The sequence below is a fragment of the Protopterus annectens genome, chromosome 2.part1 (genome assembly GCF_019279795.1).
Source record: "Protopterus annectens isolate FY-2018-M chromosome 2.part1, PAN1.0, whole genome shotgun sequence".
NCBI lineage: Eukaryota > Metazoa > Chordata > Ceratodontiformes > Protopteridae > Protopterus > Protopterus annectens.
The window spans coordinates 646,189,824-646,208,632 of NC_056729.1; the positions used below are offsets into that span (position 1 = coordinate 646,189,824).

At 41.3% G+C, this 18,809-nt stretch overlaps 1 protein-coding gene across 1 annotated transcript in view; it reads right to left on the bottom strand.

Moving 5' to 3' along the window:
- Positions 1 to 18,809, bottom strand: part of EFHC1 (EF-hand domain containing 1) — an 856,688-nt gene that overhangs the window by 100,867 nt on the left and 737,012 nt on the right. The window contains exon 10 of the mRNA XM_044062385.1: positions 7,967 to 8,174. Within this exon, the coding sequence (XP_043918320.1) occupies positions 7,967 to 8,174 (208 nt within the window). The remainder of the gene's footprint in view (positions 1 to 7,966; positions 8,175 to 18,809) is intronic.

The window sequence follows — 18,809 nt, forward strand, 5'->3', positions numbered from 1 at the left end:
AAGACAAAGTTGGTCCAAAACCAAAAACCTCCAAGAATACTGACTCATCTGGAAAAGTGTCTTGGGATGACTAAACTTTTCTCTGTTTCATCAATTCTAGAATGTCTCCAATGGAGACATCTTCAGAGAGGAAGCGAGGGGAACCCTCTCCTTCCTCTAAGTCAGTATCTTCTATGAAAGACTCGGGTGATGAGTCTTATGTTTCCGCTTACATGTCTGTTTTCTGGAAACACTTTCTGGGGGTTCAGCAGAAGGGTCAGAGTCAGACGGGGAACTGACAAAGCAAATTTCCTAAGAAATTCTCGGTGCTGACTGTCCCCGTATGAATGGATGTAGAGGAGAAGAAGCAGATTGTTAGTGGGGTTTGGGTGGAACTGAAGTAGGAGTAGCTGCCTTTCCTTTGGAAGATGCCAAAACCCTTTCAAAAGCTTTGAAAAGCCAAGGCTGCTATCAGCTCTGATGATTCCCTCCACTCCGAGGAGAAAAATAAAATCTGTGCCAATAAGCTTCGGTTCTGAAAAAGATCTTGATCCTGAGCTATCTAGAACCAAGGCCCCAAGGGGAAGAGACAACTCTGCGAACCTCGGAGTTGAATCACTCCCCTGAAGCTTGGATCTGGCTTCAAGTCTCATCTTGATTTGACGGTATTGGCATTGAGAGAGAGATTGGGATATAGTTGGTGTCGAAGATGCCAGAAGCTCTGACACCCACAAAGGACTTATGGCTATGATCAATTCTAATGAACCTGAAGCCAAAGGTTGGATCTGTGCAAAATCTTGTATGGAGGGGTTAAGATGGCCAGCACTAAGCACCTTACCATGGGACGGTGCCAGGATAACCCCAAGCTGTATCTGTGTCTTCAAAAATTCCTCATCATCCTGTCGATGTCCATCTCTGTAAGACTACTAGATAAGCAAGACGATGATGCAAACGAGGATGATTGAGAACATCTCTGCTTGCAGTATTGCAATGTGAAGCTGAGATGTCACTGGTTTTAGTGAAAGTGAGTCATTGGAAAAAGACTGCAGGGATGAGGGGTTGTTGGTTCTACATTTTGTACTTTGGGGTGAGGACTGACATTTGTGGTCAGTTCCAGTGATCTCTTTTTCAAGGTTTTTGGTTGGAGATTTGCTTCTTTCCTTTTCTTTGTCTTAAGATTTTGCCATAGCTTTTTCCTTCTCTTTGCTAGAAGAGGTAGAAGGAGATGGTGAAGAGTTAGCTCCTGTCTGAGCTGGAAGGAACCCCTTAAAAATGGATTTTTCTGTCATGTTCGCAGAGACTTCGCACTGAAGGCTGCACAAGACTGGCAGTCTGTGTCTAGGTGAGCCATACCAACACAATAGACACATTTCATGTGTGGGTCCTGAGGGGGTAATTTGTGCCCACACTCTGAGAAGTTTTTGAAGCCTGAAACTTCTGACATGTTGAGGTGCAAAATAAGACAGGCCAGCAGAAAAATACAGCACACTTTATAAGTATAACAGTAATAACACTACAGGAGAAGAGAAGTGCTTTCAATAGAAGTAATATATATATATATATATATATATATATATATATATATGTGTGTGTGTGTGTGTGTGTGTGCGCGTGTGTGCGCGTGTGTATACACATATATATATAAAATACACACACACACATATATATATATATATATATAAAATATATATATATATATATATATATATATATATATATTTATATCATGTATATAAATATAATGTGTGTGTGTGTGTGTGTATATATATATATATATATATATATATATATATATATATATATATATATATATATATATGTGTGTAATATATAACATGGGAAATCTAGTGAAAGTTAAGCAACTCTCATGGCAGGAGAGGAATGTACTGCTGAAGATAACTTTCACAAAATAGTTGCAAGCTCTTTCCACAACCGAACAATTCAAGCGGTAATCAAGATCTGAGTTTCTGTAACTAGATGAGCAGGATAATAAATTTATATTCAGATTTCATGTGGAGGCCCTGCAAACATACCATGGAAAATAACTGTAGAAAAACCACCCCTGAGATTGAAGAACATGTCTTACTTGAAATGCTGGGAAATGTATGAAATAAAGACTGGCTACCTTACATATAGGAGAGGAGGCACTTTGACTATGCCCTGTAGAAGCTTATCTCATGAATTACAGAAAAACCCAAATGCACATACCTCTTTGTTTGAAGATAGTTTGTTTTCCTAATGGATAATCCAACTTACTGGATATAAATGAAACAAAAATGCCTAGTTTTTCAATTTCTTTCCTGGCTCCTGGTAACATATATGCAAATAATTACTACTTGGAGTTCATTTCATGAAAAATCAGCACCCTAGATCTTTGGAATGATACAAAAAGGAGCAAAGCTGAATCTTTTGGCTCACGGTTATATCTAACATGTCTTTAGGCATGAATGAAGAATAAGCAGAACAAGCTACACTAGGAAAAAGGTGTAGGGCTGGCAACCCATAATATTATACGATACAGCTTCAAATCACTCCTAGTTGAAGTAACAACCACTGAAAGAATAAAGCTCGAATCAAGGAATTTTAAGGTACTGAATATACCATTTAAAGAGATATACCATTTAAAGAGAGGTTTTGTTACAATTTCCAGAACAAAGTCGTAAAAAGGTATTGATTCCCATTCAGAGGGTTAAAATGCAATGTTACTTTAAAAGAAAGCTTTACAAGAAGACTAGAAGTCAAAATTAGGTCCCAAGGGAGGCACACCATCAAGGCTGAGAAATGTGTTTTAAGAGATGAGAAGAACAGGCCATTTGAAAGAAATTAAGAAAGGTAATCTAGGAACTGAGGATGGTGCATTTGTTAACAAATACAGATTTGCTTTACAACCAAGGAAAATATAGCTGGAATTCATAGACAAGTTATCTACAATACAGTATGTAGCTGTGCAGGAAATGACAGTCTAGTATCATACATAGTTTTATGTTATGGTATGAGACAGTGAGCAAAGTGCACATGCAAATGACTGATGAAAGTGGGTAGGGAAATGAAGCTATAATGACATGCAGTTGTATATAATCTGAACATAGTCATAATTCATTGTCAAGGGAGGATGGATTGTGCTACAACATTCACCAGGCTATATAAGGACAAAGCACTTCAAAAATATTGGAGCTGCAGGTTGCAGAAATGCTCATGATCACAGCAGCAGTCAAATACCAGCATACAACAGCAACTAGTATTGTCAGTTCCTGCACATATGAATAAAGAGGGTGATGGTGTAATAACTTTACTGACCAGGACTGATCAGTTCCTTGTAGAACAGGACACTGCACAGAGCTTAGCTGATTTGCATCACCCACATATAGGATCTTCAGGAATGCATGGCCTTTCTGTCCCTATGGAGACCAAGATATGTACAGTGCTTTCTAACTTAGGTACTAGAGCCTTTCAGAGACCAAAAGTGGACACCAAAGTTATTTCTCAGGCTTCTGCCTCTAGAATACTAAACAAGTTCCTGAAAATAATGCCTCCTGCAAATACTTCATAGATTAATAGCTATTCTAACACCACTGAGTCTTATGACCTTTCATACTTTCCAGTACCCTCCTTCAGGGTGGACCTCCTTTCTCTAGGATGTCCATACCAGTAAATTCCAGAGTAAATTTGTGGATAGCTATCCAATCATCTAGTTTATGTGTAAAAGAAGTTAGTGAGTTGTGCAACCTAAAATGCAAGGAAAGTTTATTTCAGAGGTTTGGGAAGGTCTGGGTTATAAACCTGCCCGTCTACCATGTTTTAGTTATCGGTTGGTGAAGATTTAGGACCCTGGTTCTAGTACTAGTAGAAATATTGGACTTGTGGAGAAACAAAGGTTTTGGAACAATGGGGTCTCCACTGGCACAGTAAGAAAGATAAAGACCTCTCTTCTAAAGTCTATAAAACACTAAATAAATAGATATCGCTTCCAGACTTTTTTAGTAGCTCAGGGATTCTAAGCCTATGATCTTTTTTGGTAAGGAACCTTTAAGGTCTTTCTAATTGTTTAATATGTTTAGGGAGATACATGTGAAAGGGGTCATTACACTTGATAACTGGCCTGATCAATGCTGAATATAAGGGTATGATTAACTCTTTGGCAATTAGCTGGGTAAAATGAAAGGATTTCCTGACAACCACTGTCACATAATAGTCAAAAGGGAGGGAGCTATTAGCCCAAGTCCCTGATTACATTTTCATTTTGCAGGAGTTTTTGGTAGTTTAAATCAGAAGGTCATAAATTTGTCAGATTTCACTTGGGAAGGATATATTTTTATTTTATTTTATTTGTTTTCCAGGGTAAGAGCACTTATTGCCATGGACCTTTTTCAGACCTCAATGACTGGTTAAGTGACTTGGTCAGAGTAACACAGTTAGGGAATGGAGGCTGAGGGAATTAAACGTTGCACCACTGGACCACAGGACACAGCTCGTTATCAGCTCCTTAATCCTCTAAGCCAACTGCCAGACAAAATCAGTTTCTTGTATATCAGAACACTGATATCAGATGAGAAGTGCAAAGGGCAGTCATATTTGTAAGAATTAGATCAAGAATGCTGTGTCCTCTATTAAGTTTATTTGTCAACTACTCATGGAAAGTTTTGTTTATTAAGTCCAGGAATTTTTAGACATATCCTACATTTGGAGATATACATGTCCCAATTTATTGAGGGGTATTTAATGTAATCCAAAGTAAGGGAAGTTTTGCAAATAGGGAGATAATTTAGAACACCAAGAAATCTTGCATGATCATCAGGAGATACGATGAAATTATTAAATTACTCCAAATCAGATACACAAATTTTGCAATAGTGATCTTTATGAGATATACAACCATCACTAACACTTAAGATTGTCCTTCTAGAAAAAGTATGCAACACACTTTAGTTTATTTCTGGATGATCTTTTATTATGCATTAGAGATAATTTTATATCCTTGGCTGACCAATGCTTAATTAGTCCAGAATGTGCTTGTATACAATCCATGACAACTAACAACAAGATCTGATCAATTGCATCCAGGTCTATAGACCTTTCTAGAAAAACATAACCTACTTGGTGCATCAGTACTAACATGACATTTTCCTGGACAGTACAGAGTCCAACATATACACACACACACACACACACACACATATATATATGTATATATATATATATATATATATATATATATATATATATATATATATATATATTGCCCTCAGTTTTACAGTCCATTATTGTACTTTTTGTGAACCCATTTGTGAAAGAGGTTTAGTTTTTGTTCAACAAAGGAATCGTGACTTACTCAAAAAGTTATAGCTAGTGAGTGGGATAACATGAAAGTGGAGTTTAAAAATTGGACAGAAATAAAAGAAAAATAAAAGAAAAAGAGCTCTGGTTAAGAAGTAATAGGAATTGTTTAGAGGGGCTGACAAAGGATAAAATACTACAAAATATGGGGAATCTCACAGAACAAGAGGAACAATTGTGAGTGCTGAAGAGAAAATAAGGGTGTACCTGGATAATATGCATGAGTTTAGAAAGATTGCTGATATGGAATTGTTTTCTGATAACGCCAGAGCACAAAAACTTTCACCTCAATGACTTAGGAAATGGAAAGTAAAAGGGGTTGTTGTCAAACTTAGGGAGCCTATAACAAGAAAATAACCAGAGATTTTGTAGTGGTATTAGAAATATTTTGTCAATTTTATGAAAATGTATATAAAGCAGAGAAGTGAGGAAATCAAGAAAAAGCACAGATGGAAATATTTATGGAAGACTTAAATATGCCAAGGTTAGAGGCAGATTAGGCTAAAAACTAACAGTTAAGTTAGGAGGAGGTGAAACAAAAATAGTGATGTATAACCAATCTGCATGAAAGACTCCAGGAATACATGATATTCCAGTGGAAGTTTGAAAGTTGGGTGGAAAGAAAGTGATAAAGATCTGAAAGGTTTTGTTTAACAAATTTTAAAAGGAGGTGAAGCATCAACATCCTGAAAAAAAGCTGTGGTGTCTGTAATACCTAGAGGCAATAAACACCCACCTGATCCAGCTTCACATAGGCCCAATCCAGTTTTAAACCATGATTATAAGTGTTTATGTCTATAAAGACTAAAGGAATGGCAAATGTGATGTCAAAATTGATAGATGTGGACCAATGTGGTTTTGTGGAGGGGAGGCACACATTTGACAACATTAATAGAACAATGCTGATCCATAGGGAAGCAGAATGAAAGAAAATACCACAGTTATTGGTGGGTCTTGATGCAAAGAAAACATTTGACAGAATAAGCTGGGATTTTATGAGTAGAGTAAAGGAAGCATTTGCATTTCCTGGTATAAAAATAAGGTTAATTGAAAGGATATATGAGAGATCGGACACAAAAAAAATCAAAGTGGGAAAATTCATCTCTGATAAGTTATGTCTGAACAGAGGAACCGGGCAGGGGTGTCCACTTTTCTCTTTGTTATTGTGTTATATTTAGAACTACTGACAAAGAAAATAAAGGACTGAGAAATTCCAGGATATAATTGGTATGGTGTTCAAGAAAAGCTAGCTTTGTTTGCAGATGATATTATTTTGTACCTGATGGAACCAGAAAGGGACACATCAGTGTTGTGGAATATTCTAAGACAGTGCTTTTTTTTTTTTGGGACATAAAATAAAACAAACTCTGTTGCTGTAAATTATATACTCACTGAATCACAAAACATCGAACACACATACAGGAAAGCATTTAACATCGAAAAGCGCTTCCGTGTATGTGTAGTTCAAAAAAAAAATCTACGTTTCTGCAGGGGGGCTTTGCCCCCCTGCACCCCCCCTACTTTATTATTCTCACTCCGAGATCGCACTACAGTGGGGAAAAGGGAATTTTCCCTTACCTGCACTGTAGTCCGATCTACGAAACAGGCACACATACACGGAAGCGCTTGTCGATGTTAAGTGCTTTCATGTATGTGTGTTCGATTTTTTGTGATTCGGACATATGCTAGTCAAGCATGTGTCCGGATCCCATATATTCCTCACTGTAGTGCGACCTTGGAGTGAGAGTATTAATGTAGGGGGGTGTGGGGGTGCAGGGGGGCTTGCCCCCCTGCATTCAAGTAGATTTTGTGTATATATGGCTCCTAAAATGCAACAAAATCTAGAAGATTTAGGATTTTTGCCTGGAAGTGTTTGCATAAATACTTTTATACCCCAAACAGACTCCACCAGATAACCAGATAAACATTTGTACTGTTTTATCTATTACACCTTCTATTATTTTCAGGATGTTATGTAGTAATATGCATTTTAAACATACAGTGTTACATGAAGGATGGCATCCTGGTAAACACACTGGCTAAAACTGAAGCATATGCATGTTTCTCACATGATGCTGATTTTAGGGGTGACCACTAGTCTTTCTGTCCCTGGCTAAAAATATCTCACATTTTTAAGATAGAACTGCTATGTTACTAGTCACAAATAAGATGGTAACAAGACATGTAGCACTGTGTGATCTAAGATTGTGCTGCTCAGCCTCCTGCAAATAAGCATACAGGCAATCACTGACAATTTGCATAGCAAAGGTAAGACCTTTGATGATCTTGGTTTACAGCCCATCTGTGAATATGTTGGTAGACAACAGTAGATCTGTCATGTTGATTAATAAGGCATTCCTCCAGCTGGCCACTTGAAAGGGTTGACGCCCATCCTTTGGTGACTGCAACTTTGCAAACAACCTAACCCTGCTTCTGAATAAATGCATTGTGCTGCACTGGTGATCAAAACTCAACAGAAAAACTGCAAATTACACCTCCATGGTTACTCACTCACAATATTTTACTGATAATGTCCAGCTTTTTGAAGCCACTTAAAAACAATTGGAATCAAGTTAATATAAACTGCTGCAACTGTTCCTAAGTGCTTTGGCAATTTCCAAACATAGCACTTGCACACTTATCTCAGTCTTACCTTTGCTATGGTAATGTCATGGACTGGTATGTCAAACTCCTCACACAGAGCAATAAACTTTTCTTTTGGGAGTGTTTTGGTGTTTGCCTTGTCTTCCTGGATGAGAGCTTTCTGTAGGCCCACATTTTTCTGGTAGTTTTGTTTCATCAGCTCTTCCTTCACTAATTGTGCCAGTATTTCTATCTGGTCTTTAGTGACACGAACTATTCTAAAAAAGAGCAAAAAGGAAAGAATAATTAATTCTGGACACCTAATATGACAATGAAGTTTAATGCAACTTTCTAATGCAGCTTATGGTGAGCGTTGTTAAAATATTACAAACACTTATTTATTTGGTAATTGGGTAGATGGACCGACCCACTGGATCCTTTTAGTAATGTTCAAAGATGATATCTGTAGAGAAAGTACAGCTGTATAAATAAATTTACCATTCCAATAGATGTTCAAACAGATCACTGTTGTAGTAGCCTAAGTCATATGGGTTATATTCTGCCAAAGATTTGACAACCAGACATCTTCCAAAGTTTAGGGGCACATTCCTTGTACCCTAACTGCTAAGCAGTTGAAGGAGAGTGGTACAGCATCAGAGGATAGGCCACCAAACCTTGCCTCAGAGTAAGAAAGGCTAGAGCCCTGCAAGCTAATTATGTTCTAGGAGAAAGGGAAAAAGAAAAATACCCCACAACATAGTAAAATAAGGGGTACAGAGGGAGGGTGGAATCTATACAAGCATCTGCTGTTATGGTGGGTTTACTTATATAGTTGTACTATGTTCATCATTCAATCACTGTTGCACTAGCCTAAGTTATCTGGGTAAAATATAAAAGCCTTGAAAAAAAGGGAGGTGGAGGAGGAGGAAGAAATATCACAGTCCAGGAGACCCTGTAGAAAAGTTCTAGAAAATTCTGTTCTAGACCTAGAAAATGAATTGAATTTATAGTGCTTTGTAAAGGTGTGGACAGCTGACCAAACAGATGCCTCTAATATACTTCTAAAAATTCACAGAAGACGCCAAACTCCTGCAATAGTGGCCCCTGGCCTTGGGTGGAAGTTATCTGTTATGGTGAGACAAAAAACATTAGTATGACACAGCCATTTAGAAATCATCTGTTTTGATAATGATCATCTCTTTTTCTTGCCTCCATAGGAAATAAACAAATGATTATAAATCTAGAATGTTTTTGTCCTGTCAGTTTATATCTGAGTTGTCTGTGGACATCCAGAGTGCATAATGTTTTTTCTTCCTTATTTTTTAGTTTTGAAAAAAAAAAGGTTGATTTACAGCCTGGCTTAATGTAAAACTACTTCAGGCATGATTGAAGGATTTGTTCTTAAAATTACCCTATCTTTGTAAAAGATGAGATAAGGTTGACTCACTATTAGAACTTGTAACTCACAATATTCTTCTAGTAAAAGTCAGAGCAATGAGTAGCACTGGTTTCCAAGATAATAACCTCAAATCAGCCTCATGAATCAGCTCAAATATAAAAAGCATAAGCTTCCCTTCCTCAGTACAAAATTAAGATCCCAAAGAGGAACTACATGTCTTTCAGGTGGGCAGATATGTAAAACACCTTTTAAAAACTGTTTGACTTGAGACTTGGTAGAAAGGGGTGAATCAATGGGCAGGCAAGCATATATGGTTGAAAAGTGAATCTTTATAAAAGATTAAGAAAGGCTAAGAGACAAAAACTCACACAAATATTGTAGCACTACAGGCATCTGGGCCTGAAAAGGTTCCTGGTCCTTACTTTGGCACAACTAGAAAATCTTCTACTTACCCATAAATGATTTTTTTAGTAGCTGGTGTCAGAGCATCCTATAATACCTGCCTTACCTTGACATCTTCTGCATTTGAAATATATCAGTATCACTGTGATTAGTGAAACTTTGTTTAAATGTTCAGAAAGCACTCCCTCCATCCCTGGATTTTGCACCTACCATGACTAGACCTGATGGCAGCTGCTGTGACATCTCCATATTTGTTAGGGATCATACCACCTATAGACAGATTTACAGAGACCCACCACTGGAGTTCATTGAACTCCATATCAAACTAAAGAGGACCAACTATCAATCTATAGCCTGTTAAAGGACACCCTCTATGTCTCCTGAAAATCAGGTTCATATATTTACTTGATGAAGGTCCTATAAACAAGAGCTCCATTATTCTGCAAAACTTTAACAATACCTTAATAAACTGGTGTACCTACAGCTCCAATGTAGGACATGCTGAAAAGTTCTTTGATTTAATAAACAAAAGCTACCTAATCCTACTAAACTACCTATAACAATTATTCTGTGTTTTTGCCACATTGATCCTGTCTACCTCCTCTATATCTACTACTCATTCTAATGCCTCAATTTCTGGGATCTCTCACTTGCATCGATCAGGCATTGCAAACGGTCACCTGTTTAACCTTTTTTGTTTATACTGTTTATTGTGTTATTTTATTTTACTTTCCTCCTGTTAATTTTTTACTTGCATACCTTGCACTGTAATTGGTCAACAAATGTCAAATAAATAAATAAAACTCTTTGGACAAGACAGTTAACAAACCCACAAGTGGACATAATATTCTTGACCCGATCCTTATGAATATAGCTTGTTGGTGTACTTAACCTAGCATCTATTCCCTTGTTAAATCAGATCACAAAGTTGTTATCATCACCTTTCAAATCTCTAAACCCACTGCAATTAGTGACTTAGAAAACAAGAATTTCTAACAGATTAATCTCATCAAATTCTATGATGACGTTTCAAAATTCACTTTAAGCAGCTACAATGCAGACATTTCCATGGCAAGTAGTCTCACAAAGGAATTATATACCCACTTTAGTGAATGTAGAGGACTGGCAGCTGCAACCAGATTTAAATAGAATAGGAAATTTAAAAACAAACTACCCTGGTGATTCGCCAACATAAATAAGCTCTACGATGAAATAAAGATACTTCTTTATAGTACACAACAAATCAAAAGACCCTCATATCAAGCATACAGTCAGAAAGTTTATCAAAAACTTTATTAGGTCCACTAAAACATCCCATGAACTTAGGTTAGCATTTGAAGTTAAGGACAGTCATAAATTAATTTTTAGCTATGTTAGGAAACTACAAAATAAAACCCAATAATGGTCTGAAGTTATTCATATTGGTACCACCTACTTTGATCCAGTAGCCATTATCAATATACTAGCAAACAAATTCAGTGTCAGTTTTACTCAGAGATGACTATCCAAAGCCCTGTTATCACTGAATCTCTCAGCCCCAGCCCTCCATCATCACTAAAAACATTTACTGAAGGTATTCCCCAAGACTAAAAATACTTTCTCCATGGGATCTGTGACACCTGTGCACTGGCCCAGCAATCAAGGAGCCTCAATCCTCACCACTAACACCAGTGAGGGGCGTCCATAAAGGGAAAGGATAATGAATACACACACAGTAAAGTATAATTTCCCTTAAGAGCACACAGAGATCACAGTCAGTCTGGGGCTGGTTGCTCCCTCTCTCTCTAGGTCACCAATAAAATTTCCCACTGGTGCAACTATAGGGTCCAGATCTCAGCCTAGTGGGCAAGCTAAAACTTCCAGCACCCTCTCTGTCCAACTAGTGTTTTGTGTCCCTACCAAAGTAGCTGACACACACACACTTTGAGATAAGAGTTTATACAACCGTTAAACAGAGAACCAGCCTGACGCGAAGTCTTCAAATTCCGCAAATCTTTATTCACATAAACTTCTTTCCAGTATCTGAAATGTACTTCAACAAAAATAGTGCGAGTAAAGTACTTTTGACCAAATTGATACGAGTCATTGTTTTTGAAACATTCACTTGTATCCTCTTACATAAATTGTACTGTTAACTAAATATTATGAACAATATATATTTAATCAATTAAAATGATATTTTCTCAGAGGTTAATAGCCCCTTTGCTCTTGGAGCTGGTAAGGAACCAGAGCAATAAAAGAAATTATACATGCAAATTCTAGCAATTAACTCTGGCCTCAAAACAATAGGCATAATTCCTTCATCCAGACATATCAGCTCCATATTTCGACATCAAAGACAGTCATAAAATTCTTGACTTAGCTTTCTTACAGCAGAGTGCATTGATGTTACATTTTTGCAGTTCAACATCCAATGCAGTTTTTTCACATTTAAGAGAACAAGCCTGTGGCTTACATTAATATTTACAAATGACAGAATTATCTACAAAATTCTATCTGGCTAGGCTGGCAGCCTTCACCTATCTTCACACATCTCCCCCCCTGGAGAACTCAAGCTAGTCTTTCAAGTGATCCTTGAGAAACATTGCTTGAGAGGGTCTGGTCTATCTGAGTATACCTTACCCCATTCCCTGTCTTGAGAGCTCATCTGCGTTGGCATTGCTAATTCCAATGCGGTGCTGCACTGATATATCATATGCTTGCAACCCTAGGCTCCATCTTAGCAACTTGGCATTTTGCTGGCTGGCTTTGTTTAACCATGTTCGGGGATTGTGATCTGTCACTACAGTGAATTTTCTTCCATACAGATAAGGCTGAAGTTTCTGCAGTGCCCACACTATGGCTAGACATTCCTTTCTACACCTGCATAGCATTCCTCCCTGGGTTGCAGCCTACGACTGAGATAAACCACTGGGTGCTCTTCTCCCTCAGAAGAAATCTGGCTAAGTACATCCCCACCCCATTGCTTGAAGTATCCACCGGCACAAAAGTTCTTTGCTGCAATCTGGACTGGCTAACACAAGGGGTCCTCCAAAAGCTTCCTTAAGCTTCTGGAATGCCTGCTCACATGCTGGGGTCCACACTACCTTATCTGGCCTGATCTTATGACTCCCCACTCTATGTCCCAGGTAGGAGACCTCTGTTATACCCACCTGACATTTGCTGGGCTTAATGGTCAACCCTGCCCTCTGTAGTCTGCCCAGCACCTCCCTGACATGTTGAAGATGCTCTTGTCAGGAATGGCTGTAGATTGCAATATCATCTAGATCAGCAAGAGCAAACCCTCCTCCTCCTGATAGGATATGATCTACCAGCCTCTGGAAAGTTGCTGGGGCATTTTTCATCCCAAAGAGCATCTTTGTGAACTCATACAAGCCAAAAGGAGTTACAAAGGCGGACTTCTCTTTAGCACTGGGAGTCAAGGGCTCCTGCCAGTAACCTTTCATAAGATCAATGGTTGTTAGATACTTAGCTCCACCCAGCTGCTCTAGGGCCTCATCTGTCCTAGGCATAGGGTAAGCATCTGACTCTGTGTGACTATTTAATTTCCTGTAGTCCACACAGAACCTGGTGTTGCCATCCTTCTTTGGCACCAGCACCACTTGGGAGGCCCAGGGATTGTTGGACTCTTGAATCGCCCCTAGTTCCAACATGACCTGTATCTCCTCCCTCAGAGTCTGCTTGACTCTTTCAGGCACCCTATAAGGGGCCCGCCTAATAGGCCTTTGGGGTCCTGTATCCACCAGGTGCTGCGCCAGGTGGGTGCACCCTGGTTTCCCACTGAACATGTCCTCAAACTCCTGTAACACTGCTTGGATTTCTCGAACTTGGGTAGGAGACAGCTGCTGGGACATTGCTACCCCTTCCACTGAGGTGATCAGTCACCAGATTTCCCTCAGACTCCTCCTGCAATCCACTGCAAATGCTCAGCACAAGGGCCTCCCTATCATGGTAAGGTTTCATCATGTTAACATGGTACAATTTGTGCCCCTGCCTCCTGCCTAGCAGTTCCACCATGTAGTTAACATCACTTACCTTTACCACCTTGCAGGGTCCCTCCCAAGCTGCTTGCAGCTTGTTGTGTCTAACAGGAATGAGAACCATTACCTGCTGCCCCACAGCATATTCTCTAGCTCGAGCATTCCTGTAGTACTGCACCTTTTTCTGGTGTTGGGCTTCTGCCAGGTTCTCCTGGGCCAAACCCATAAGTTCCCTGATCCTTGTCCTGAGGTTTAGGACATATGCCACAACAGACTCACCTCCCCACTCATCTTGAATTAAATCTAGAGGTCCCCTCACCCTATGCTCATGCAGCAACTCAAAGGGTGAAAAACTTTTAGTTATGTACTTACCATAACTTTAGATGTATGGGATCCATCTCACCTACATTCTCTACAGATGGGTTCGGAGCCGATCCTCGGCTCCGACTCGGCCGCGATACAGTAGAACGCAGTCTCTTATTGGCTGAGTTACCTCATATCCCAGGATGCACCACTACTGCTTCCCCAGATCTTGTTTGTCCGCACACATGCACACCCACATAGACTGTTGTTATAACATTGCCAGGTGTTTCAAGAGAGGAAAAAGTTGAATTCGGATTGTCCGGTCTCTTCTGGCCTACAAGGCAGGGGGAAGGAGGGTGGGTTATTAGGAATGTAGGCGAGATGGATCCCATACATCTAAAGTTATGGTAAGTACATAACTAAATGATGTAATGTGATCCTATCTTGCCTACATTCTCTACAGATGGGACAGCGTCCCTAGCAGCTAATTCCTGGGTGGCTCACTGGAAAACGGTCCGGAGAACCGTGGAACCGAAGGAAGCTCGACCCCTAGATGCCACATCCAATTTGTAGTGAGAAATAAAGGTGTGTAGAGAAGACCACGTACCAGCCGCACAGATGTCACTAATAGAGAGCTTGGAATGAAAGGCTGCCGAAGTGGCCATAGCCCTGGTAGAATGAGCTTTCACTGGAACTGTAAGCTCCTTATTTGAAATGCGATAAATATGACTGATACAGTCTCTGATCCACTGTCCAATTTACTATCCGAAAAGGACACAAACAGTTGATCTGATTTTCGTGCTTGGTGTGTCCTATCCAAATAGAAACGTAATTGTCTGTGCACGTCTAAGCTGTGAAAGGTATACTCAGCTCTGTTTGAATACTTAGGGAAAAAAAACGGTAATTCCAGTGATTGTTGCAAACAAAAGTTAGAACAAACCTTTGGTATAAAGGATGGGTTTGGTCTAAGAGATACTCTATCCTTGTGAAATACCAGGTATGGTGGTTTGACACATAGGGCTTGAAGTTCTGAAACTCGCCTGGCTGATGTAATAGCAACTAGAAGGGCAGTCTTCCAAGAAAGAAATTTTAAGTCACAGGTTGCTGCCGGCTCAAAGGGAGGTGCGGTTAATGCACCTAACACTACGTTAAGGTCCCACGGTGGTGCGGGATGAGATATAGGGGGCTGTAGAAGCCAAGCTCCTTTAATAAAAGCTTTGCACAACTTGTTGCTCATTAAAGGTGGTTCTACGCTCTCGTGAAAATTAGAAATAGCCGCCAATTGAACTTTGATGGTAGACACCGAACAACCCTGATTGAACAGGGAAGTTAAAAACTTCAGAACCTCTGACACCGAGGCTGTCATAGGGTCTAATCCTCGGAGTTGGGCCCAAATAGCAAACCTCTTCCATTTACTGCAATACATCTTCTTAGTAGAAGTCTTGTGGGCCGAGGACAAAATATGCATGACATCAGGGTCGAAAGAATGGCTCCTAACTATGGTCGGAAGAGGAGTAGCCAAGCTGCTAGCTTCAATGAATGGAGGGACTGATGGAGCTGTCCTGACTGATGTGTCAAGAGGTCCGGAACTTGGTCCAGGAACCAGGGACCCTCCAATGCATATTTGTGAAGAAAAGGAAACCAGACTTGATGAGGCCAGTATGGGGCGATTAGAATCATTTTGCTTTCCAAGCGAATCGCCTTCTGAATCACCTTGGGGAGAAGGGGAACCGGTGGAAAGGCGTATAGCAGACCGGGGGGCCAAGCTTGGACTAGAGCATCCTTGGGGATCTCCCCCGGAACTGGGGTGAGAGAGAAGAACTGCTGGCATTTTGCATTGAGAGCTCCCCATCTCGTGAAAATCTGTGTTACCACTCTGTCGTTCAAGGACCACTCGTGAGGGGAGAGAATAGTCCTGCTCAGTCTGTCGGCTATCACACTGGATCTCCCCGGAATGTGTGTTGCCACTAGAAAACGTTTGGTAGCAATCGCCCAATCCCATACCTTCATGGCCTCTCTGCAAAGGGGGTAAGACCTGGTCCCTCCTTGCTTGTTCAAGTACCAGACTACCGACATGTTGTCGGACTGAATGGCAATCGTACCCTGGGGGAGGTGATCGTGCAGTGCTTGCAACGTTAAAAGCACCGCCCTCATTTCCAGGATATTGATGTGGAGAAGACTCTCGTTGGAGTGCCACGTGCCTTGGACCGACCTGTTCAGATAATGTCCCCCCCACCCTGTCTGGGAGGCGTCCGTAGTCAACGTGGCCAAGGGGAGTGGGGGAACGAATGGTCGCCCTAGATTCAGGTTGGAGGAAAGAAGCCACCAACGAAGATCCTGTTTGCACGTCTCTGTGATCAATATGTGGTGACTGAGGGGAAGGTCTTGATAAGACCACTGGACTGATAGGAGCCACTGGAGTACCTCATATGCAACCTTGCCAAGGGGACCAGAAGAATGGTGGCTGACATGGAACCCAACAGCTGCAGGACCATTCTCGCTGGAGCGCGACGTCTGAGGAGTAATGCCCGAACCTGAGACTGCAGTGTTGCTATCCTTTCCACAGGAAGATAGACTCGCATCTGCCTTGAGTCTATTTCTGCACCAATAAACAGAATACGCTGTGATGGCAGCAATACGGATTTTGTCCAATTGAATGTGATTCCTAAGGAGTTGCCAAGGGAGAAAGTGTCTGCTAGAGTTTTGAAGACTAGATGCCTGGAGGTGGCAGTTAGAAGCCAGTCGTCTAGGTATGGAAACACCTGGAATCCTAGACTTCTCAGGTGAGCAGTCACCACTGCCAAACATTTGGTGAACACCCTGGGGGCTGTGGTGAGACCAAAGGGCAGTGCACAGAACTGGAAATGACTGTCTCCTAGGCTGAAGCGCAAGTGTCTCCTTGACGCCTGATCTATCAGAATGTGATAATAGGCGTCTTTGAGATCTATGGAGCACATCCAAACACCTTTCTCCAAAAGCGGGAGAATGGATTGCAAGGTGACCATCTGGAATTTGGACTTTTTCACTGATCGGTTTAACTTGCTGAGATCCAAAATGGGCCTCAAGTCCCCGGTCTTTTTTGGTACCAAAAAGAATCTTGAGTAAGTCCCTGATCCGGCCTAATCTGCGGGGACAGGTTGGATGACTCCTTTTTGAAGCAGCTTCAATATTTCGCTGGCTGCCAGATCCCGTTGACTGGGTGGCGGGTCCAGGATTCTTTGGGATGGTGGGGGGGGGGGTTGAGAGAAAGGAATTGTGTAACCTCCGGCGATGATTCGGAGCACCCATTGGTCCTGAGTGATACTTTCCCATGCCTTTAGGTGCCTCGAAAAATGACCCCCGACTGGCTCCGGAGCTGCACAGTCGGGCACTCCTTCAGGGATGCTGGAAGGAGGAGGAGCCACAAAAGGACTCGCAGTCTCCAGTGTTGCGGGGGCCTCCGCCGCCTCTGGGACGGCGTCTTCCTGAAAAATTTCCCCCTCCTCTGCCTCTAGAAGGGGAATCGCTCTGCTGCGACGAGTAAGGCTTTTGAGACTTATGGAACCACATTTTCCCTCCTCTTTGAGCCTTGGGATAAGGTCTGAAGGGAGTGGAAAACCGGGCCCCTACGGCAGTTAAAGTCTTACCCTCCTGTTCGCAGCGAGTCAGTGTCCTTTACCTTGGGTCCAAACAGAGAGGACCCATCGAAGGGGGCGTCGGCAAAGGAAGACTTAAAGGCCTCCACAAAGTGACACAGGCGTAGCCAGGCTTGTCTCCGTAGAGCAACACCTGTTCCTGCCGCTCTGCTCGCTCCTTCGGCTGCATACAAAATGAGCCTCATGGACGAGTTGGATAACGAGGACAGGGTAGCCAACTAGGAGTTAACCGTCTGGGCTAACTGCTCAGGTAAGTTACCGGAGAGGGTATCCAAAAGCTCCTTGACCAGATCCCTCTGCAGTCTCGTGAAATGCGTCAAGTAGTTCAGAGACCTTAATGTAAAGGTTGATGAAGTAAGGGTGCGTTTCCCGTACCGATCCATGCTCCTAGACTCCCTATTAGGAGGATGGACGGATGTTGAAGCCTCTGCCACATCTTGCTGGGTGGCAGATGCCACCACCAAGGCATCTACAGCCACACCTTTGGAAAGAAAGTCCTTATCAGGGGGTGCCGAAAGGAATTTACTGGGGTGAGCTGGCACCGGTTCAACAGAGTCCGAGTGTTCCCACGCCCTTCGAGAGATCAAATCCAGAAGCTCATCGAAGGGCGGAGACACCTAGGAGGTGGAGGGCTGAGCCCCGAAGGCCTTGAGGAACACCGACTCCTCAGCAGAAGGGGGTTTGGACTGCCAGTCGCCTCATTGCTTAAGGATCTCCAAGATGTCCGCAAAGGATACATGTCCTAAACGGACATTTAAATGTAGCCCAAAATGCAGCTGTCTAAGAAGCCGTTACAAACGTAATTCTGACCTCGCAAAGCCTTTCAATACAACTGTTTTCAACATAACAAGCACAGAAACAACAATTCTGACCTCTCAAAGCCTTTCAGTACATTTGTTTCGGCATAACAAACACAGAAACAACATGGAAATTACAATATAACAGGTATACCAGCTTTACAATTAATGTTTTAAAAGTAACTCAAGCTGCAGAATATTTAAGCAGCTGTTATCACCATAATTCCGGCACCTGAAACATAGCCGTTTATTTGGAGGTACCACGAGGGTGATTGAACATTAAATGACCTTTCCTGGCGTATTATTACAAGCAGTTTTGATCTTCCAAGACACCAGCAGAGAAGGTTATGGTGTTAAGGCACACATAGTAAAAAATAACATTAATCTGACTTTAAGC